The 23,206-nt window shown below is 40.6% G+C and overlaps 1 protein-coding gene across 3 annotated transcripts in view; it reads right to left on the bottom strand.

Moving 5' to 3' along the window:
• The window catches only part of TGFBR3 (transforming growth factor beta receptor 3), a 199,988-nt gene that overhangs the window by 170,230 nt on the left and 6,552 nt on the right, over positions 1–23,206 (bottom strand). For 2 of the 3 annotated variants that reach the window (XM_040232333.1, XM_040232335.1), the window contains exon 2: positions 5,245–5,424. In XM_040232333.1, coding sequence (XP_040088267.1) covers positions 5,245–5,305 — 61 coding nt within the window. In that variant the 5' untranslated portion in view covers positions 5,306–5,424. Of the gene's footprint in view, positions 1–5,244; positions 5,425–8,182; positions 8,311–23,206 lie in introns of those variants that run through there. The other variant, XM_040232334.1, reaches the window with a different exon arrangement.

The raw sequence follows: 23,206 nt of genomic DNA, 5'->3' as shown, positions 1-23,206 counted from the left end.
ACACAAAGGACCATTTCAACTTTTTAAAAATTAACTCTCAGCATATATGACATTTTTCTTCCTTAAGCCTCAGTTTCATCATTTGTAAAATCAGTATTATAATAATAGTGGTAGGAGTGGTGGCAGTAGTAATAATTATAAAAACAGTGATAATGACAAACACCTACTTCACTGGGTTTCTGTAAAGATTAAATGAACTGACTGGTGCAGAGTACCCAGCAGAGCGCCTGGCAGCATGGTTTCAAGAGGTGCTGAGGGGCATGCTGCAGGAAAATCACCCTGACTCATCGGTGCAGTCTGTCTGCAGAAGTGTGCTGGGTTCAGGTTCAGTCAAGAGGCAAACCAGCTTTCTAAACTAATTACTTGCTCTCAAGCCCCTTACTCTCATTCCATAAGTGAAAAAACAACCCTGCCCACCCAGGGACTGCTATGAGAATCAAATGAAACACCAGGCATGAAAGCATTTGAAAACAATAAAAATAAAGTGGTATGATTACGTTTAGCTTCCACCCAAGGCTGTCTGCTTGTCCATTCCAAACCAAGTATTAACCAGCTAGTATTAATACCTCTGCTTGCTGTCCAATGAACCCAAAGAGTTCAAAGCTTTCTTAGCAGGAAAAAAGCTCCAACTAAAAACATCACTATTCTCCTGTGGACTATACCTGGAATTCCAGGTACATCCAATAAAGATGAAAAGAAATGTGTCTGCTCAACAGAAATATGTGTTTGGGTCACGGGCAAGCCTCCAAAAGAATACATCTAGGCACCAAATGGCAACTGCGGAATGAGGAACATAGCCAACCCCTCCACACTCCACTGGCACAGAGGCCAGCAGCGTCTCTGCAGAGCTCCCCTCAACAGCACCCCTTTGTCCTGACACAAGGGACCAGTAAAACACAGACAAGTCCATCTCTTTCTCCCAAACCGATTTCCCTGAGTTCTCCCTGCATGCCTCTTTTTCTCGTTACCGAGGCTCCTGGGAACACAGCCCTACCTAACGCTGGCCAGCCACGGAGGCAGCAGTTAATATTTTTTAAAGATGTGTAGTGGAACAGATTTTAAAGTGAAAACTTAGTGAAGCTTAAGCCCACAGGAGCAAGCATTTGCATTTTTTAACTTTCCATTTTCTTCAGATACATTCTAGGATGGAAGATAAGATAAAATTGATGATAAAAGCCTAAGGTAATTTCTAATCAGGTGGCATTAGGGTCCCTACACAGCTCTTGTTCAAGACAATGGCCCTCCCTCCACACAATGCTGTACAATAACCAAGGAACAAGGGAGGGAAGGAAAAGTGCGAGTTTTGTCAAAGCAACCACCAACACCAGGATGTGGCTTGCTTCCTTCACCCTCAGCCACAAGCAGAGAAGGAAGGCTTTCAATGAAGGCCCACACGCAGGCATCTACTATCCCAGCTCGGGCTCATTTTATGTGCTGTGCTGTGCTTGTCTCCTCCCTGGCTACATATCTAAAGGAAGCCTTCACCACTTCTGCTGGCAAGAACTCTGTAACAGAGCTTCACAGCCATGTCCGTAGAGTAAGAATACAAATAAAGAAGGCTCGTTACGTGAGGATCCTTTCACTCTGCTGACTTACATACGTCTCCTCTAAGAACAAAGGGGTTTAACCTGGTTCCAGGATGCCTCATTGGTGGCTATCATCTGGTGTTGAATCGATCAAGTGAAGAGGTTCATTCATTCCACACTGAGGGTCTCCTACATAGAGGCTCTAGTGGACTGGTGGATGGGCTGGATTCTACAGCCAAACCACCTGGGTTCAAGTCCTCACTCTGCCACTTATTCGTTACTGAGTCTCAGTTTTCTTGTGAGGAAAAATGCAGATGACGATAATAATACTAATACCACGTCACAGTGTTCTCTCATAAAGACAAAATTAGCTGGCAGAGAGCAAGCCTGAGCTAAATGTCAGCCTACGTGCCAGGCACTGTGGCCTTTGTGGCCAAGGAGGCCACATTCTTAGCCTTACTTTCTGAGGCTGCAGTTTGAATTCTAAGATTTAACAATGCATGCTTTTGACTACAGGGGGATAGAAGAAGAGAGAATCCAAACCTCAGAATGAAATCCACAGCTTTGTTCTGACATTTAAGGTTCTCTATAATCCACCCCCATCCTTCCTTCTAAACAGACATCCTCTATATCCCCAAGCAGCTGTCTGGGTCATCTGTTCCTTAAAACAACATCAAGAGCCTTCCTGGCAGTCTAATGGTTAAGACTCCACACGTTTATTGCAAAGGGAGCAGGGATTTGATCCCTGATCAGAGAAGTAAGATCCCATATGCTGAAGGCAAAAACAGACAAACAGAAAAAAACAACATCAGACACCTAAGTGCCACTGTTCTCCCCCTCTGCTCACCCTCAGTGCCTTCCCCTTTCTTAAGTCATCCTGGTCTTCAAAACATAGCTCACGACATAGACTTCTACAGAGCCTTCCCCGGCTGCTCTAACCCACCCTTCTGATCACTCTGAGGTCATCTGGCTTTTACTCACCATGCATTGATTATTTTGTTACATGGTTATATTCTATATGCCTAACTAAAGTACAAGCAACTCAAAAGAAGGATGAATCTTCCATCTCCGTATATCCCTAAGTGCTCTGTCTCTGTAAACCATTCAATATCACGGTAACCCATGTCTATGCCCCAACTAGTAATGCTGAAGAAGCTGAACAGTTCTATGAAGACCTACAAGACCTTTTAGAACTAACACTCAAAAAAGATATCCTTTTCATTATAGGGGACTGGAATGCAAAAGTAGAAAGTCAAGAAATACCTGGAGTAACAGGCAAATTCGGCTTTGGGTACAGAATGAAGCAGGGCAAAGGCTAATAAGAGTTTTGCCAAGAGAACACACTGGTCATAGCAAACACCCTCTTCCAACAACACAAGAGAAGACTCTACTCATGGACATCACCAGATGGTCAATACCAAAATCAGAGTGATTATATTCTTTGCAGCCAAAGATGGAGAAGCTCTATACAGTCAGCAAAAACAAGACCGGGAGCTGACTGTGACTCAGATCATGGACTCCTTATTCCCAAATTCAAACTTAAATTGAAGAAAGTAGGGAAAACCACTAGAGCATTCAGCTATGACCTAAACCAAATCCCTAATGATTATACAGTGGAAGTGAGAAATAGATTTAAGGGACTAGATCTGATAGACAGAGTGCCTGATGAACTATGGATGGAGGTTCGTGACACTGTATGGGAGGAAGTGATCAAGACCATCCCCAAGAAAAAGAAATGCAACAAGGCAAAATGGTTCTCTGAGGAGGCCTTACAAATAGCTGTGAAAAGAAGAGAAGTGAAAGGCAAAGGGGAAAAGAAAAGATATACCCATCTGAATGCAGAGTTCCAAGGAATAGCAAGGAGAGATAAGAAAGCCTTCCTCAGTCATCAGTGCAAAGAAATAGAGGAAAACAATAGAATGGGAGAGACTAGAGATCTCTTCAAGAAAATGAGAGCTACCAAAGGAACATTTCATGCAAAGATGGGCACAATAAAGGACAGAAATGGTATGGGCCTAACAGAAGCAGAAGATATTTCTCTCTTCTTTTTCCTACTACTTTTTAATGAGATTTTAATTAAGGTCACTTTTAATGTACCAGCTAAAAGGCAAATAACTTTTCAATCATGAGACAAAGTGAAACTGCTGGTAGAGAGAATGGGCAGTTCAAATTCACACACCAGCATTCAAAAAAACTTTCCCTCAAGATATTTGCAACAAGGGGGGCATTCTTTCTACTTTTCAATCTCATAAACCAAATTTTGCAAAGTGACTTCCACTTAGTCTGCCTACATATGACTCCTCGTCCGAGTCAACTGAAGCCTTAATGGTGGTCCAGCTTCTTCAGTATACCACAGAGGTGAATAGCAGAGTTGTGACTAAGTGAGCTCATAAACTAAGAATATCCTTATTCATTGTTAATCTATAATTGTAGCACACTCAGTACATGCTTATTATTATCACTGAGTCGGACATGGCTGAAGCGACTTAGCAGCAGCAGCAGTATGTCATCTGTATGTGCAAGTCAACAGTCAAAACCAAGAAGCTAATCATTTTTTAAGTCAATGTGTGTCTTCTTAAGGCCAGCCAGTTTTCAGAACTGGCCCAACAAATTAGCTCTAATATAGCTCATTACAAAGAAGACACAAAGCAAATTATAACAAAATAGAGCAAATTAAGTTTCTAAATTTGTTAAGTAACCCTGACTGCCTACACTAAGATGTTGATGTGAGGGATCTGATACTCTTATCTAAGGAACAGTGTTCCAACCAAACCATTTGCTTCTTCTCATCTACCATCTCACATTCTGATGGCCTCTAGGAAGCACAGTATATTTCTGTACTTTTTAATTTTTATATTTTGTTTTGTTTCTGACTGCACCACGTAACTTGTGGGATCCCAGGTCCCCAACCCAGGCTCTCAGCAATGAAATTACAGAGTCCTAATCACTGGACTGCTAGGGAATCCCCTCTGTAGTTTTGAAAAAATTACATCCTAAAAATACCTGAAATAGGCAAAATTAAACGTTTCCTAAGTAGCCTGTGCTAGCAGTGTCACCTCTATATAAAACATCTATTTATTTTACAATAAAGAACCAAAGGGCTTTCTTGAAATTCTTACTTAGGACAAGAAAGTAAATGTAATCTCTGCATGTAACAAACTTAAGTGGGTTTAAACAATATATTTGTTCTCTAGCCACCTCCACACTGAAGGTTAGTTAGTATCTGCGTCACCTCACCAACATTTGAATATCTAGCACTAACGGAGAAGGCAATGGCACCCCACTCCAGGACTCCTGCCTGGAAAATCCCACAGATGGAAGAACCTGGTGGGCTCCAGTCCATGGGGTCGCTAAGGGTCAGACACGACTGAGCGACTTCATTTTCACTTTTCACTTTCCTGCATTGGAGAAGGAAATGGCAACCCACTCCAGTGTTCTTGCCTGGAGAATCCCAGGGACAGGGGAGCCTGGTGGGCTGCCGTCTATGGGGTCGCACAGAGTTGGACACGACTGAAGCCACTTAGCAGCTTAGCAGTGTAGTAAGATATAATATACACAAACACATTATGTATCTGTAGAGGAGTCAAGTATTTTATTCCTTGAAGAATGTAAATACTCAAGCTCTGCATAAACATCACATATTCTAAATTTTTCTAGACTGAAGAAAAATATATCCAAATGAACATAACGAACATGCAATTTGTATTATGCTACTTACCTGCAGTTGCTAAGCAGGAACTCATTAAAGCGAACATGACAATCACACAATGAGAAGGCATTTTTATTTTTCCAAAAGTGTGTCCCGGTCAGTCACCTCAGCCTGTAGTTCTTCAGATTACAGACAATCTTTGCAAATCAAAAGTGGCTTTAAAATCCTTCTTTCCAATTTTCAAATTGCCTGTAAAAATACACATTTTAAGAAGAAAACTTAATGCAGGAATTTCTGTTCATAAGTACATATTAAAGTAAAATGAAGAATTCCTAAAAAGTATAAGGAATTTACCTTAAAAGATGACTAGACAGCCCTCAAGCAAACTGGGGGGCAGGGGGGAGCAGTAATTACCAAATAAAGATTTTTACAGCAAATACTTTTGCAAATACATGTTTGCTTTGTGTTTTAAATCTTTGGTTTTATAGTAAAGTTTCAAGAGTATAGAATAAAATCAAGGTACACTTAAACATAAGATTATCAGTTATGTTGGAACACTAATCAATGACACTTAATAAGTGAACTTCAGCAAAAAAAAAAAAGACCAACTCTGATTAGAACTCAATCTAAGATGCAAACCATTATATATAGCATAGATAAACAACAACATCCTATATAAAACATATATAAAAATATATATTTTATATTTTTTAATTTTTATTTTATAAATTTTAATATTTTATATTTTTATGTTTTTTATCAACATCCTATGATAAAGCATACTGGAAAAGAATGTGAAAAAGAATATATATGTGTATAACCAAATCACTTTGCTATATAGCAGAATTTAACACAAAATTGTAAATCAATTATAGTTCAATAAAAGTTTTTTAAAAGAACTCAGTCTAATGTTATAGTGACAGACCTATCATAAGGATCAAATTAAAACATTAATCTAGAATCAATCTGAAAACATAAAGAACCATTAAAAAGCAAAATTCTTATTTCAACTGTTTACCAACATTTTAACATGTGAAAACTTGTCTCTCAACTCCATCTGAGACTATCTGGTTACTTGACTAGAGGATCCAAGAGGCTTTTTAAAAACTTTTCCTATCTAGAGCCTTGAAATGACAAGTTTTGTGAAGCTGGGATTAACTGGAATATCCTCCGATGACCCTAAAAATTACCTCATTTAGACACTGCAACATATTGATAAATTTTCCAACCTTATCTCCCTGAGTCTGGAACAACCCATAGAAGCTGCAATTCAACAAACATTTATTGAGCACCTACTATGTTCCAGGTGTTGCGTAAGGACATGATTCCTGGTGTCAGGAATAAAAATTATCTGACAACTGGATAAAACTATGACGACTCTGCCTGATCTAAGCTTCAGACAAGGCAGGATCACAAGTTTCTAGGATCCACCTCAAACATCTAGAGACTGCAGCCCTGTTACCCAGAGCCAGAAAAATGCATCCCCAGAAACAGCATGCTACCTTCAGACACAAAGCTAGTTTGGGTACTTGCAGACACAGTACAAATATATAAAAACAATGGCAAAACAAGTTCGAATTAAATGGTTTTAATTCACTGCATCAAGTGTGAAGAGAAAGATATTTTAAATGCATCTCTGTAGTAGTAATACTAATAGCCTTGGAGAAGGAAGAAAATAGGGTGATTGGGGTACAGTGGTAGGATAGGGTGGAAACCTTTTCAGTGAACTCCCTTTTGGGTTTTACAAGTACTACCTACCCAGCAATAACAATAAAGTTCGAATTTCAAAGATAATTTTTATATATGCTTTAAAACTAAACTATTACATATGCAGGAGGCACTGTGGTCCAATCTTGGTAGGAAAATGGTTTTAAAAACCTAGTATGAATACAATACAGATTAGAGTAGCAGTAAAAGGTCTGCATAGGTGTGAATCCACTCTGCCACCTCCCAAATGAGTGATGTTGACCTGGACACTCTGCATGGATGAAACTATCCTACAAACTATTGTGAGGATTAAATGAGTTAACATAGATACATTGTTTAGAACAGTGCCTAGCTCATAATAAGCAATGAATAAATGTTAGCTATTATTATCATTATTGGTCCATTCCCTTTGAGGTATATTTATACCAAGAAAGAAGAAAAATTAGGGTATAGCTATTTACATAATTTTTAGCTACTGAAAAATCAGTTTAACTTTTTGTTTACTGCAAAATAAACATTACAATGGACACCAAAAGAAGATAAGCTAAAGAGCAGATCACTAAGAAAACAAAGTTATCAAGCAAATTGAGGCACAGTTCATTGGTGGCACAATGGTCTTATCTCAAAAACTGACTAAATTATAGACATAACTCTGGACACCATAAAATTGTTTCCAATCACTGCTTAAAGTGATTGCCACCATAATTCCGCATCACCTCAGATGTAATGGAAGTCTCCTCGGTTACCTTAAAAATCAATGACCCAAAAGAAAAAAAAAAAAATCAATGACAGCAAAGAGAATTTGTCCCTATTTTTTTCCCTTCAAAAAATTAGATTTCCTGAATGGATGGATAAGGAAAACTCTAGAAGAACATGTTATTTCAACAAATACTAAAATGGCAACTTTTATAAACCAAAACCCTATAAGGAGATCTCAGAAGATGACTTCCCAGAGGGTTTTTACGGTACACACAAACTACATAACCAGCACGAGGCTTGCAGGAATATTTAATAAACTTGTGTCACCCCCTGCCTTCAGCTGCAGAGGGTCTGTGGGGCTGTGCACATTAATCCAGGGCTTAAACCCAGTCTGAATGAACCTGGGAGAGAAAGGCAAACGGTTCTATTAAAAATATAGACTGCAAATTGCTGACAAGAATATTGGGTAATGATTAAAATGCAGCAATTACAGATATAATAGAGCCAAGCTAAACAGTTTGATGCCCAAAGGCAAACCACAGCAAGTTTACACCGGATCTTAAAACATCTCCGAGGAAGTCCAAGACAAGTTGAAACTTACACACTGCTGCTTCAAACAAAGAAGGAGCTTTTCTTCTTTTAGCTTAAAAGTACCTCCACAGTGTAACTTGTTCAAAAGAGAAAATAAACTGCAGAGAGTTTTTGTCTAATCTTCCCCATGTGGTGACAGGATCCTAAGGCAGAGGAGAATAAAAAGGGAAGTGTGTCATTCCATTCACTGGGACTCCAGTTCTGGCCAAGACTTGTACATATCAGCAGCTGAACATACAACCTGGGCGTCAGTGCCCTAACTAGGAGAACACAGGATGATCAAAAGCTTCGAAAAAGTCACAGATCTGGAACAAAACTAGGGAATTACCAATTCTTTTCCTTCTCTGAGGTTCTATCACACTCCATCTGCACAGATCAGGGACTCAACCACCCTGGTTTTCTGACCTCTCTGTATCTCTTTGGACTTTAAGAACAAATAGCTTTCTTTAGATATATAAATAGGGTGCTCAAAATCTTTTTTTTTTTTTTTAATTTATTTATTTATTTTTAATTTTTACTTTACAATTCTGTATTGGTTTTGGCATAGATTGACATGAATCCAGAACAATTTGAAAGATACTGTGAAACAGTCATTTTGCCCACATTTCAAAGTAATGTATTCCATTCAAAGGGTACCAAAACTTATACTCTCCACAAATGAACAAAAAATAATTCTGAGTGAGACCTTAATGGAGTTTTTAAAAAATGAATGTGATACTAATTCTTCTAATTTCCCCTGAGTCTATTTCTAAGGTCATTAAACTTAGTGCATTGCCCCACATTCTCTAGTGATACAACGAGTTCACAGGGAAAGACCAGGATAAGCTGAAAACCCCTACCCAAATGAGTCCTGAAATACATCATGGTTTTTTGAACCAATATTCAAAAGGAACAGATTGGGAACTATTCCCTGGGTTGGTAAGGAATTTTTTTAAGCGCAAACCTTGCTCTATTTTAGAGGGAAAACGTGGTGAAACAATGCCTGGCAATAAGCTAACAGCCAGCAAAAAAGATTACTAACTTCCCCTTAGATACCTAACACAGTGGCTAAGAACATGAGATTATTCAAAATTGGAACCTACAATTAGCTTCCACCCAATCAATTTCTCAATTAAAAGAATTAGCCTGCTAAAGATAACATGAACAGCTTTTAAACTTAGACGAGCTCAACAGAATTCATGGATGAAGAGAAGCCCAATCTCCAAGACCAGCACTTGACCAAAATATTAACAATAAGGCAGAGTCAAGACTAGAAACAGGGTCTTCCCATGACAGCACTCTACCTTGAAGTTCCAGGTCAGTTGCCACAAACTAGGAACCGTTTTCTCTCCCTCAGTGCTCAATCTCTGGAAACAGTATGTTTTCTCCAAGAGAGAGGGAAGCCTGCTATAGCTGCCATCAGACATCAGTACTTCCATGTTGACATGTGCACTTTGCACAAATCATTACTGATCACAAACTAAGACTTGACTTCAGGACTGTGGGTGGTGGTCATAACAAATAAACAATCCTTGGTGATGCTATATGACTCAAGTTCTTTGAAGATAAAGCACAAATCTTTGCATTGTCATATCTTAACACTATGATTGTTCAGCCTCCAATATGGAAAATATTCAACAAATGTGAAAATCTTAAAGATGTGTATATTGAGTGGAATAAAAAATGACCTATTCCCTAAACCCAAATAGTAAATAACACCTGATTTTCTGGTCCTTCAGCATGAAAAGGTTTTATAGCAGATCATTAAAATGTTTCTAGTCTGCCATTTAAGTGAATTTTTTGGAGAAAGGTATACTGTTAAGTCTGCAAATGGTTAAATAAAAGCTGGTAGAACTGCTCTGATGGATATTCAACATGTTATTCAGGGGATTTAGAAAAAAGGCAGGATGGATGACATCAATATATAGCTTGGCAGCCTGAAAAAAGGGGTGTATAGGATACAGAACAGATACTATTGTTTGATGACATTTGGATGCCCTTTAAGACCTGTACACAGAGACAGCAAAACCACCTTACTGAGTCACAGCAGCAACTCTCCCATTTCTCTACAACACAGAGAAACTGGCTAATCCCAAATCCCCATTTTCAGACAGACTTGGCACAAAGAGGGGAAAAGTACTGGGTGTGGATAAGAAATCTTTGGAATTGCATCCAAGTATAATCAATATTCAATATTTATTATGAAGAGCCGGGCACTGTTAAAGATATCAAAGATACAGCAGGGAAAAAAAGAGCCAAAAATCCTGCCTTCATGGTGCTTATATTCTAGTAAAGGTAACACCATCTACTACATTAGGCAAGAATTTAATTTCCTGAGCCTCATTTCTCCCTTCAGTAAATCTTTATTGCTTATTCCATGCCAGGCAATGGGAATATAATGGCCACAAAAAGAGACATATTCTTTTGCCCTCATAGGCTAAAAGTGTGGTGGGATAACCAGCAAATAATCAACAAAAAATGTAATTATAGGCTATAATAAGAGCTCTTTAAAAAAGTATCACCACTTGAAGGATAAGTAAAGATTTAAAAGCTCTGGTAAAGGATAACATTACAGATAAAGGAACCATTACAAGTCACTGATGCTGAAGGGAGCTTGGCTGCAGAGTCAATAGGAAGGGAAAGGAACAGGTTCAAGAAAGAGTTTAAGCAGGAAAGCGGCATGATCCCAGTAGGTTTTTAAAGTTCCCTGGTACGGGCAATGTGGAAAACACTATGGGGGTGGTTTAGCTGCTCAGTTGTGTCCAGCTCTTTGCAACCCAATGGACTATAGTCTGCCAGGCTCCTCTGGCCATGGAATTTTCCCAGCAAGAATACTGGAGTGGGTTGCCATTTCCTTCTCCAGGGGATCTTCCTGACCCAGGGATTCAACCTGCATCTCCTGCATTGCAGGTGGTCTCCAACATCCCCTACATTGCTAGTAGATTCTTTACCACTGAGCTACCTGGGAAGCCCATGTGGAAAACAGCTGGAGGTTTCTCAAAAACTAAAACTAGAACTACCAGATGATCCAGCAATTCCACTTCTGGCTGTATACCTAAGGGAAGTTAAACCACTGCAAAAGAGATATCTGCAACCCCACGTTCACTGCAGCATTACTTACGGTAGCCAAGACATGGAAACAAATTACATGGCCACTGATGGATGACTGGATAAAGAAAATGTGGTGTGTCTATAATGGAATATTACTCAGCCACAAAAGAAGGAAATCCTGCCATTTGCAACGAAACTGATAGATCTCGTAGTCAATATGCTAAGTGAAGTTAAGTCAGAGAAAGACAAATACTATTTGAGCTCACTTATCTGTGAAATCTAAAAAACTGAACTCTTAGGAACAGAGACCAGATTGTTATTGCCAGAAGCAGAGTGAATGGTAGAGGAAATGGGTGAATGTAGACAAAAGGTACAAACTTCCAGTTATCTAAATAAGTTCTGGGGATAGCATGTACAATATGATGACTGTAGTTAACAATACTGTATTGTACATTTGAAAGTCGGTAAGAATCAATCTTAAAAGTTAACACAAGTTATAAAAAAGCTGTTAACTATATGAGGTAATGGATGTTAACTAAACTTACTACGGTAATCATTTTGCAATATACAAATCATTATGTTGTATTCTATGCAATGTTACGTGTGAATTATATCTCAATAAAACTGAAAAAATTTAATTAAAAATAAATAAAGACTCTTCTGGGTACCATGCGGGGAACACACCAAAGGAGCCCAGAATGCTAAGATGATCAGTTAAAACTCGGACAGCAGTCAGACAAGAAAGGTGATTTAGATTAGAATGGAACCTCAGTTTCTTCATTTGTAAGAAAATAAAGAAAGCTGAGCGCTGAAGAAATGATGCTTTTGAACTGTGGCATTGGAGAAGACTCTTAAGAGTCCCTTGGACTGCAAGAAGATCAAACCAATCAATTCTAAAGGAAATCAGTCCTGAATATTCATTGGAAGGACTGATGCTGAAGCTGAAACTGCAATACTTTGGCCACCTGATGCAAAGAACTGACTCATTGGAAAAAACCCTGATGCTGGGAAAGATTGAAGGCAGGAAGAGAAGGGGATAACAGAAGATGAGATGGTTGGATGGCATCACTGACTCAATGGACATGAGTTTAAGCAAGTTCCAGGAGTTGGTGATGGACAGGGAAGTCTGGCATGCTACAGTCCATGGGGTCACAAAGAGTCGGACATGACTGAGCGACTGAACTGAACTGAAACTAACCTTACCTACATCACAGTGTGATAACAAGGAATCAAATGAAATTGTACAAGTAACAGCACAAAAGCTGTATTACTTATCATTAGCAGCCTGTCTCTACCAAAGGGAATTATTATCCTGAAGCCTAAGATTATGTAAAGTCTCAATACTGTGTGCCTGCCAGTGGAAAGGAAAAAAGAAGGATCACTCTTGAGTTACCTGGGCTTCCCTGGTGGTTCAGACAGTATAGAACCTGCCTGTCAATGCAGGAGATATAGGTTCGAACCCTGGGTAAGGAAGATCTCCTGGAGAACGAATGGCTATCCAACCCAGTATTCTTGCCTGGAGAATTCCATGGACAGAGGAGCCTGGTAGGCTACAGTCCATGGGGTCCTAAAGAGTTGGACACAACTGAGCAACTAGCACTTTTACTTTTCACTTCACTCTTGAGCTACCTATACTTATAGGTAGGAATTCTACATGAAGACCCAGTAAAAGAAGGCAGGATGCACAGAGGGCACAAGAAGTACAGAGAAGCTGGGTTCTGTTCTCCTCTACCCCTTCAGGGCTTGGTCCACCCTCACTCCTGGCTAAGAGTGTAACCAACACATCTCTGGCCCCAGCCACCTTAATTTCCTCGGGGCTGACCTTCAGTCAGTCCTTAAGAGCCCTCTGTCTATCCCAAGCACAAGAGATCTCACTGCCCAAGCAAAATACAGCATAAAGAGGAGGGTAGGCCTGGATACATCTCACAAGGTTGTAAAGGACCAGGTTTTGTTCAAGTTCAAACAAACTAGGACTGATATTTTTAACTCACCCTTGCAGTATTCCAAGAACCACCTTTCACATTTAATATTTCTGCATCTAAAGATTTCAGTTGCTTATAATTCTAAGCTAGAATTCACAGAGAACTATTCTTAGGGGTTCCAAATCTGGCTTACTCAGATGTATTACATTGGACTAGTCATTTAGCCTCCATCACCCCCTCATCTGCAAAATAGTAATGATATTTTGATTGTAATATATGAGACAGAATATGGGCATGATACTTAAAACAATATCTGGCCCACATAATACATTTTTTCCCATTCAATATGTTTTAAAAAAATAATAGTCATTGAAGTTTTATAGTTAAAATACATCATCTTTAAAAAAAAAGGCAAACTACCAGTCACAGTATAATATAAACAGCAGTTTACATCAAAGTCTGTATTAATTTTGGGATTAGACTTTGTCACCTAGAATTTCAGAAATTCCCTCCATCACCAAAAAGTAAATGATTCCAAACCTAATACAAAAGTCCTAAAGACAGTTATCATGTTGTAATGCTATTCCAAAAAGGCAGTAAAGCACTGCCTCAACAGCTCTTGTATAAGTTACAAAGATCTGGCTGCATGGCCCTCCTCAGTTCTACCATACAATTCACAAATTAGCTTCAGGGGTTTAGCCAGGGGGCTTCAGAGCTCAGCCTGGCACTGCCACCAAACCAACCCAGATGCCTAGAGGGAAGAAACAGCTATCACCAAAAGGCTTTATTAAATCACAAAGCGGCAATCATTCCAGCCAAAGCAGCACAGCTAAATATTCTCAGGTCCTAGCTTGCACCAAGTCATTTAAAAGAGCTTTGGGGTGGGACTTCTCTGGCAGTTGAAGGGCTAAGACTCCACACTTCCACTGCAGGGGGAGTGGGTTTGATCACTAGTCAGGGAACTAACATTTCACATGATGTGTGGCATGGCCAAAAAATAAATAAAAAGCGCTACATCTCCTAGACCTCCAACAGACTATTTTGTACAACATATATGAATTTACCAAAACATTTGATTCACATCTTTATATGCAGGGATTCTGCAAATATATGAATTCAGGATAAACACTCCAGCAATAAGGCTATTGTGCCAATCACAATTAAGCACTTTTTTTATTCCTCTCACTGACTTCCAAGATAAAATTCTTTCTCTTGGGTGGGGATAATCCCTCAACAGATAAATTTTGATCACTTAACTGATATTATTTGGTAAAGAAAGGGTTCAGCCACCCAGGCTTGTGAAACATTAAGAATTAAAACCCTTTGATGGTTGCCCACTGCTGTCAGGATAAAGACCAAAACACTTTGCATGGTTGCTGGATGTTGCCAACTTAGTCCCACCTCATCCTCTGCATGCTCCATTCACGCTCGCCTTAATTCAGTTCTACAAAAGGGTCAAGTCCTTGCTTCCAGAAGTGACCTTCACTGTATTGGAATTCAATGACCTGCCATGGTTCCCCTAACATGGCCATTTCTAACATCTTCAAGACTTCAGGTCTCTGTATAAGCATTACGTCTTTAAGGAAGCCTCCTCTAATTCTCTTGAAATTAAACTTGGACACCTAGAATATAGTGCAGTCCACCCCCAAAGTAAATCTCCATGTAATTACTTCCTTCCAGGTGTGGCTTTCCTACTCATCTGTTCATTTCAGAAAGAGGGATGACAGTTGCCCTGGCTCACTTAGCATATAGAAGGCAACCAGTGAAGGTACCATCTGGATCTCAAGTATAAAATACTATCTTGTACATTACAATTAAAAGTAGTATGAAAAGATGATGAGTTATCAGAACATCTCTCAATAATAAATGAATGGTTTCCCTGGTGGCTCAGATGGGAAAGAATCTGTCTGCAGTGCAGGAGTCTTGAGTTGGATCCCTGGGTTGGGAAGATCCCCTGGAGAAGGGAATGGCTATGCATCCAGTATTCTTGCCTGGAGTATTACATGGACAGAGGAGTCTATCGGGCTACAGTCCAGGGGGTCGCAAAGAGTTGGACATGAGTGAGCAACTAACACTTTCACACTTTCTTTCACTTTCTAACTATTAAGAATTGTGTTTAAGAAAGACCCTATACCTCAGGCAGCCTCAAAGGAACAGCAGAGGCAAGAATTTGGGTATCAACACATTTTACAAGCTCAGACAAGTCACTTCATTCTGGGCTTTAACTTTTTCATCTCTAATATGAAGCGATTAAACAAGAAAATATTTTATTCTCTACCTTACTTATAATTGTCATTGTAAGACCTAAAAACTAATCCTGAATCTCTCCTATAAAATGAGACTTCAAATACACGTGTGGAAATGTGAAACACACAATCATGGAGTAGCTAGCAGGAATGACAACAAAACTGTGAAGTATTATCCTAGAAGAACATTCAACTTGACAATATAAGTGTAAAGAAAGCATTAATACTACATTTTTTAACACACAACTTATATAAACAAAAAATATTTAAACAAATTATCTTATAAGCAAGTCAAGAAATCACAAAACCTGAATTTTGTCAGATCTGCCTATTTCATCAAAATTGCCATTTTTATTCTACTCCTCAAACTCCATGAATTCTACTTGTTCTCCTCACCTCATTTCAAAAGTCACTTCTGATTACTCCCATCCCTCTGTAAACACTGTTTCCTTAACATTTTGTGTATAATTTGTTCCATGTTATCCTCTACTTAGAGCCAACTCAGTATGTTAGAAATAGATAACATTTACTCCAACCCTTTAATTTTGCAGATTAGCAAACCAAGAATTAAAAAGGCTCAATGACTGGTCCACTGATACACAGCTAGTTAGTAGCACAGCCAAGACTTGTCCACAGGCTGCTTTGTAATTATTCTGTGGTTGTTCATGTGATTCTACAACATTCGCCTTCCTATTAGAGGCTAACACTCTGCCACCTTCTTTGGACCTCGCAAAATGTCTCAGTTCCCATCTATGGGGCACCTACTCTGTTTTTCACAACTTCTCATTTCAACCTCCCAAAAACCCAAGGAGACAGAGTTCTTTAACTTCATTTTATAGCGATAAAAGTGAGGCTTAAGATGCTAAACCACCCCCAAACTAGTAAATCCTGGCACCAGGATTTGAGCCCAGGTCTGTCTGATTCCACAGCCTATGATCTTAACCACCAAACAGGAGCTTGTCTGTTGTGGACACCAACCAAGCCCCACACAGTCACTTTCCGATAGTGGTAGCCTGATTAGATCTGACATAAGGGAGAAGTTATTTTGTTTTGTAACCATGGAGGCGAGGCTCAATCAGCAGTTTTAATTTATTTCATTCATTCATTACTTATTACCACCTACCAAGTACCAGATGGCACTAGTGGTAAAGAACCTGTCTGCCAATGCAGGAGACCTAAGAGATGCAGGTTCAGTCCTTGGATTGGGAAGATCCACTGGAAGAGGGCATGGCAACCTACTCCGGTCCTCTTGCCAGGAGAATCCCATGGACAGAGGAGCCTGGTGGGCTACAGTCCATGAGGTCGCACAGAGATGGACACGACTGAAGCAACTTAGCAGCACCAGCACCATGTACCAGAGAGCTTCCCTGGTGGCTCAGTGGTCAAGAATTCACCTGCTGGTGCAGGAGACACAGGAGACACGAGTTCAATCCCTGGGTCGGAAAGATCCTCCGGAGAAAGAAATGGCAACCCACTCCAGTATTTTTGTCTGGGAAACGCCATGGACAGACAAGCCTGGTGGGCTACAGTCCATGCGGTCACAAAGAGTTGGGTGTGCCTTAGCAAGTAAACAACCACCATGTACTAGACACTATTCGGAGAGCTCATATGTTCTTAGTGTTCAGGAAACGGTAGCTTTGATTTTTAACTAGGTCACTGACAGTAGCTCCATTCAAGACAATTTACTTTCAATTTGATGGTTTTGAATCCCAGGGTTAAATTATGCTACAGCTTTGTATAGGGCCAATAACATCCTCCTAAGCCTTTGAGTTCCTTGGCTGAGCTTCCTGTCCTGATGAGACGGGCTCTGAAGAAATCATACTGATGTTATCACAGAAAGAGAGAGAGGTAAGTAACTCTAAAATGACTGTTACACTAATATAAATTAGGTCTATACTCAACCCAACCCCCTACCCCCAAAATTGGATGCTTCTTCAGAAGTATAATTTACTATCCCTTGGGTTTAAGTCATTGGTTTTAAAGGACCATACCCCCACACCAGCACTACTGACAAAAGCAAGTAGTAATTTCTTTTTTGTTTTTTTCTTTTTGGCCACACTGCACAGCATGCAGAACTTCCCTAATGAGGGACAGAACTGGTGCCCTCTGCAGCAGAAGCGCAGTCTTAACCAATGGACCACTAGGGAAGCGTGCAAATGGTAATTTCAACGGCTGTCTTGAAAAGGGTTAAAACCTCTCTTCAAAATTAAGACAGTAATTTAATTTAAAAAAAATCCATACTCCAATGTCCTTTTTGTCTAAACAATTCTTTTCAAAGAAATTAGAACATCAAAGCAAAACTCAGGAGTTTGGCCTGGCAGTCTCAAGACCATTCCTTAGGGTATAGCCCCGAAGCAACTCTAGAAGGTTCAGTGAGCGGCCCTGTGCATGGGCCCAGAGCCAAGGGAAGATGTCAGGGCCACAAGGAAATTCTGCTCCTCTGCCCCATACCCTCTCCCCCAGCTCTTCTGTTTAATGCCATGTTTACTTTTCATCTTCGTAGTCCCATGGGTTAAAGGGCAAACCACAGGCAGAGAGAAACCACAGCAAGCCCTAGCCTGTTAGAGGTAAAATGGGAGTCTTCCCAAACCACTTTAAGGCTGAGCAGAACCCACTGTCACTGCTTCAAGTCAGACAATTAAAAGAGGTCAGTGTTCTAGTCTGACAGGTCTTGAATGGGGATTTTTAAAAAATCAGATTCTCCCTCCAGACATACCTGATAGTGTTCCCTTTTCAATGTCATAAGTGTACATTTAACTGGATCTACAAGAAACCACAAATCTTGCTTCCTCTCATTTATATATTCATCCAACAAATATTTATCTATTTGCCTGCTCAGTCAGTGCCAGGGCTGTGTGGGGATTCAAAAGGGAATAAAATGTACAAAAATCCCTGACCTTGTGGAGCTTACATTCTAGTCAGGGGATATAAACAAGATATATAATTATATACGAGGCAGAGATAAATGCTGAGAAAATTAATAAAACAGAGAAGCAAGACAGGAAGGTTTGTTTGTGTGCATGTTTGTTTGTTTCAAGTAAGGACCTAACCCTAACGCTAAGAAGTGAACAGTGTAGATATCTGGGAGAAAAACATTACAAGCAACGAAAACAGCACATGCAAAGGCCCTGAGACAGTGTGTCTGGTATGGGAAAGGGAAGGAAGGTCAAGTAGCTAGAGTAGAGTAAGCAAGCCAGAAAATGGAGGGCGAAGTCAAAGAGGTAACAGGCAAGGGAGTCGGGCTGGTTAAGGCTTTATGGATCATTATAAGGATTGGGGTTTTTACGCTGAGAAAGACAGGAACAAGAGAGTGTTTTAATTAGAGAAATGACAGCATCTGACTTAGGTTTTATCAAGGCCATTCTGACTACTGGAGAGGGGCAGAGGGAAGCACTGCTCCCCGCCCTGCAATCTTGGGCAGACCACCCAAGCTCTCTGTACCTGGCTGTCCTCATCTTTAGAGGGGCTTGGAAAGGATTATTTCTAACCCCCAATCTAATCCTAACCTACATGACTCTGAGTTGATTTCCTTTGTCTTATCTACAGTTACAATTCATATCAACTGCAAACTTGGTCTTTCCCTCAAGCTTTAGCAGAAGTGGAACCAAGTCGAATTCCGTTTGACAACATACGTGGCCATGCCCATGCCACACACCCAGGTTACAAAGATGGTAAGACTCAATCCTGCTCTAGGGAAGTCTGGAGAAGAAGAAAGTAAATTCTTAGGAGGCAGCAGGAGAAAGACTCTAAGAGAAATAAAGGGAGGAAGCAATCAACCACTTGCCAGGAAGAGCCACATGAAACTTCAGCAGAGAAGGTGATGATGGAGTTAAACAGGGGGCCACCGGAAAGAAGGAAAAGGAGGGGATGCTAGAGAAAAGACCAGTACTAAAGGAACAGGGCATGAGAGCACAGGGTGTGCTCCGGAAAACAAAAGGAGTCTTGTAGGAGCACAGTGAGGTTCATGGGAGACGTGAAGGAAAATAGCTAAAAAGTAGGCTGAGCTACAATGTGAGTAACCAGACATCCCATGCCAAGGATAATGGAACAGCAGACATTTTAAATAAAAGAATGGAAAACACAAATCTGTATTTTCAGTTCAGTTCAGTTCAGTCGCTCAGTCGTGTCCGATCTGTATTTTAGAAGGTTCCAACCGTAATGGACGAACAATTTGAGAGAAAGATACTGAAACCAGGAAAACCAACTGGAATACATCTGCAATAATCCAGGTGAGATGATGATTTGGAAATAGAGAAGAACATGCCAATTGCAAGGCTTGACCTATAGACCTAGTTCAGTTCAGTTCAGTTCAGTTGTTCAGTCGTGTCTGACTCTTTGCGACCCCATGAATCGCAGCATGCCAGGCCTCCCTGTCCATCACCAACTCCCGGAGTTCACTCAGACTCATGTCCATCGAGTCAGTGATGCCATCCAGCCATCTCATCCTCTGTCATCCCCTTCTCCTCCTGCCCCCAATCCCTCCCAGCATCAGAGTCTTTTCCAATGAGTCAACTCTTCACATGAGGTGGCCAAAGTACTGGAGTTTCAGCTTTAGCATCATTCCCTCCAAAGAAATCCTAGGACTGATCTCCTTCAAAATGGACTGGTTGGATCCCCTTGCAGTCCAAGGGACTCTCAAGAGTCTTCTCCAACACCACAGTTCAAAAGCATCAATTCTTCGGCACTCAGCTTTCTTTACAGTCCAACTCTCACATCCATACATGACCACTGGAAAAACCATAGCCTTGACTAGACGGACCTTTGTTGGAAAAGTAATGTCTCTGCTTTTCAATATGCTATCTAGGTTGGTCATAACTTTTCTTCCAAGGAGTAAGTGTCTTTTAATTTCATGGCTGCAATCACCATCTGCAGTGATTTTGGAGCACAAAAAATAAAGTCTGACACTGTTTCCACTGTTTCCCCATCTATTTCCCATGAAGTGATTTCTATTGTAGAGAAACCAATCTCTATTGTAGAGCTAAGATTGGTGTTTACATGTTAAAATGATGGAGAAAAGTCAAAGGAATGATAAAATATCATGATACGTTGGAAAATATATGAAATTCCTATTTCTGTGTCCATAAATAAAGTTTCCTGGAACTCAACAAAGATAAAGAAAATACCAGTTGAGATCTGTTAAAAGTAAGACACCATGAGACGAGTGTGAGTCAGTGGAGGAGGTAAGCAAAAGGAAATTGAGTATGCCTGAGGATCCTAGCTTGGCAACTGGTGCCACTTACTGACACGTGAAATACAGGAGTTAGGGGCTGGGGACTACAGAGAAATCGCACACTGGGATTGGGACTTAATTTTTCGGTTTTATTGTTGTTGTTTTGTTTTGTTTTTCAGCCCTCTCCAGGGGCATGTAGCGTCTTCCCAAATGGCACAGCGGTAAATAATCTGCCTGACAAAACAGGAAATGCAAAGAGACACAGGCTCAATCCCTGGGTTGGGAAGATGCCCTGGAGTAGGAAATGGCACCCCACTCCAGTATGCTTGCCTGGGAAACGGACAGAGGAGCCTGGCAGGCTACAGTCCACGGGAGCTGCAAAGGGTCTGACACGACTGAGCCGACCGCGCGCATACGAGGGGCATGTGGTATCTTAGTTCCCCAAACAGGGATGGAACCCACACCCTCTGCAGTGGAAGCAGGAAGTCTCAACCACTGTACCGCCCTGGGGCTTGGCTTAACAGAAAACCCGACAGAATAGCCAGGTAGTTGCTGGAAATAAGGAGACAGACGCATAAAACTGGGAGCTAGGTGACCACTGTGACAGAGAAATAGCCATTGAATGACGGAGGAGTGGAGGGAAACATCCAAGCTGGAAAACAACGACCTACACGAAACAAGCACTGAGAAGGGAACCTGAAGAGATCGGGCAGGAAGTGGGGGAAACCAGGACAAAATAGTTCCAGGAAACCAAGGTAATAAAACGTGGGAGAGAGTAAGGCACCAGAGAGAGGACACTTAAGATGCTGACTGAAAACAAGCTCGGAATTTTGCACTTCGCACCTTCTCTGGCACCCGCCCATCTGGGGTGGCGGTGCAGTGGGCGTGGGAGCCCGCCTGCTGCAGGCCGAGGAGTTTGCCAGAGGTGAGAGGAAAAGAGCCAATCGCTGAACACCACTAGCCCCGAAGGACGACGTTGTTATGAAAGATTCTGTACCATCGGGAAAGTTTTATTCAACACTCTGGAGGCTTAAGGTGTGAGAAACAGGAACTAAGATCTGTTGGTGATCTTCTGGTGGTAGAAAGGAGATTTCTTAGTTAACACCTGGGTCTCATGGGACCACTAATCCTGAAACTAGCAGCAGGCTGTATTTAAGAAAGGCTAGTTGCTTCCGACAAGTGCTGAGGACAATAGATTCACTCACACGTCACCCAACTCCCAGTTAGGCTTCTCACCTCCGATTGTTCTCACACTGGCAAACCTAGTCTTTCTCCCAGAGCAGCTTTATACTAATCCCTAGGGACTACATCTTCATTCAAAGCATAGTGTGGGGAAAAGAAAGAAGTGAAAGTGTCAGTGGCTCAGTCCTGTTAAACTCTTTGCGACCTCTTGCACTGTAGCCGGCCAGGCTTCTCTGTCCAGGGAATACTCCAGGCAAGAAAACTGGAGTAGGTTGCCATTCCCCCGTCCAGGGGATCTTCCCCATTCAGGGGTCGAACTTGGATCTCCTCCATTGCAAGCAGATTCTTTACGGTTTGAGACAGGAGGGAAGCCCACAAAGCCTAGTATAAAGTGTAATAAATAAACCATAGCCCCAACTAGCTGGGATGATGCTGGAAAGCCATAATCTGGCACCATTCAGACAGGAAAAGGCTTTACCAGTAATACCAGCTGGGTCCCAAAACACTGGGATCAAGCCCCTCAGTGTCAGCAGAAGCTGCCTAACTCTGCTCCTCTATTTGCACTCTGAGAAACAAAAAGGAGCTGAAGGAGGAAGTGTCTTTAAACCTAAAATTATTCTTAATTTCCAATACAGACTGCTTGAAAAAAAAAAAATGAAAGCCAACAGAATAACTAGCAAATTTTTTTTTTACTGTGTGCCTATGGTCCTTTCTCCTTTACCCTCTGAAAAAAATCAACCCAACCCCCAAAATGGTCATTTTTCTTGGCCTAATTTCCCTATTTTTGTGATTTATAATTGGAAACAGACTGCTTTTTCCTGGCTTCAGGGAACAGGATCTTCAGGGTTATAAGAATTGCCAACTACAGAATCTCAACCTTAGCAAAATTTCTTTTGCAAACCTCTTACCTATGTAACTACTAGAAATATATATTAATCCCCCCCAAAAAATTTAAATTTAAATGCTTTATATTTTGCAAAAGTGAATTTTCCCCTAACAAATTAGAACCCCCCCCCCCCAGCCCCTCTATTCAGTGAAGCTAAGTGGAATCCTCCTTTGTGTTCAGTTATTTCCTATCTGAACATCATCAAAGCCTTACCTAACAAGGTATCTATATAGGATACTTTCTGGAAGCATTTTTTTTTTTTTTAATTTGGTAGAACTGCTTCTACGGGAAATCTCCCTGTTTGCCCACACACTGAATAAAATTAAAACCTTCAATATCTTAGACAGCAGCCATTCTAGAAATGAAATAAAGAGGCCACAAACTGAAAAAAGCATATGTAACCCCCCCAAAAATATGAAATGTATCAAGTAGGTCATCTTTCTCCTGCCTCCTTATCAAAAACATGATGCATCCAATGGCTGCACAGCTTTGTAATGGATGAGTATGATGGATTCAAAACAAAAAAAGCAGCTGCTATATATTTTTTCATGATTCAGACGGCATTATAAATATATGGCAAGTAGCTGTGTTGTTGTTT

Source organism: Oryx dammah, unplaced genomic scaffold (genome assembly GCF_014754425.2).
Source record: "Oryx dammah isolate SB20612 unplaced genomic scaffold, SCBI_Odam_1.1 HiC_scaffold_28, whole genome shotgun sequence".
In the NCBI taxonomy this organism is placed as follows: domain Eukaryota; kingdom Metazoa; phylum Chordata; class Mammalia; order Artiodactyla; family Bovidae; genus Oryx; species Oryx dammah.
The sequence above is the reverse complement of the archived record's forward strand: the minus strand, read 5'-3'. Positions and strand labels throughout refer to the sequence as shown.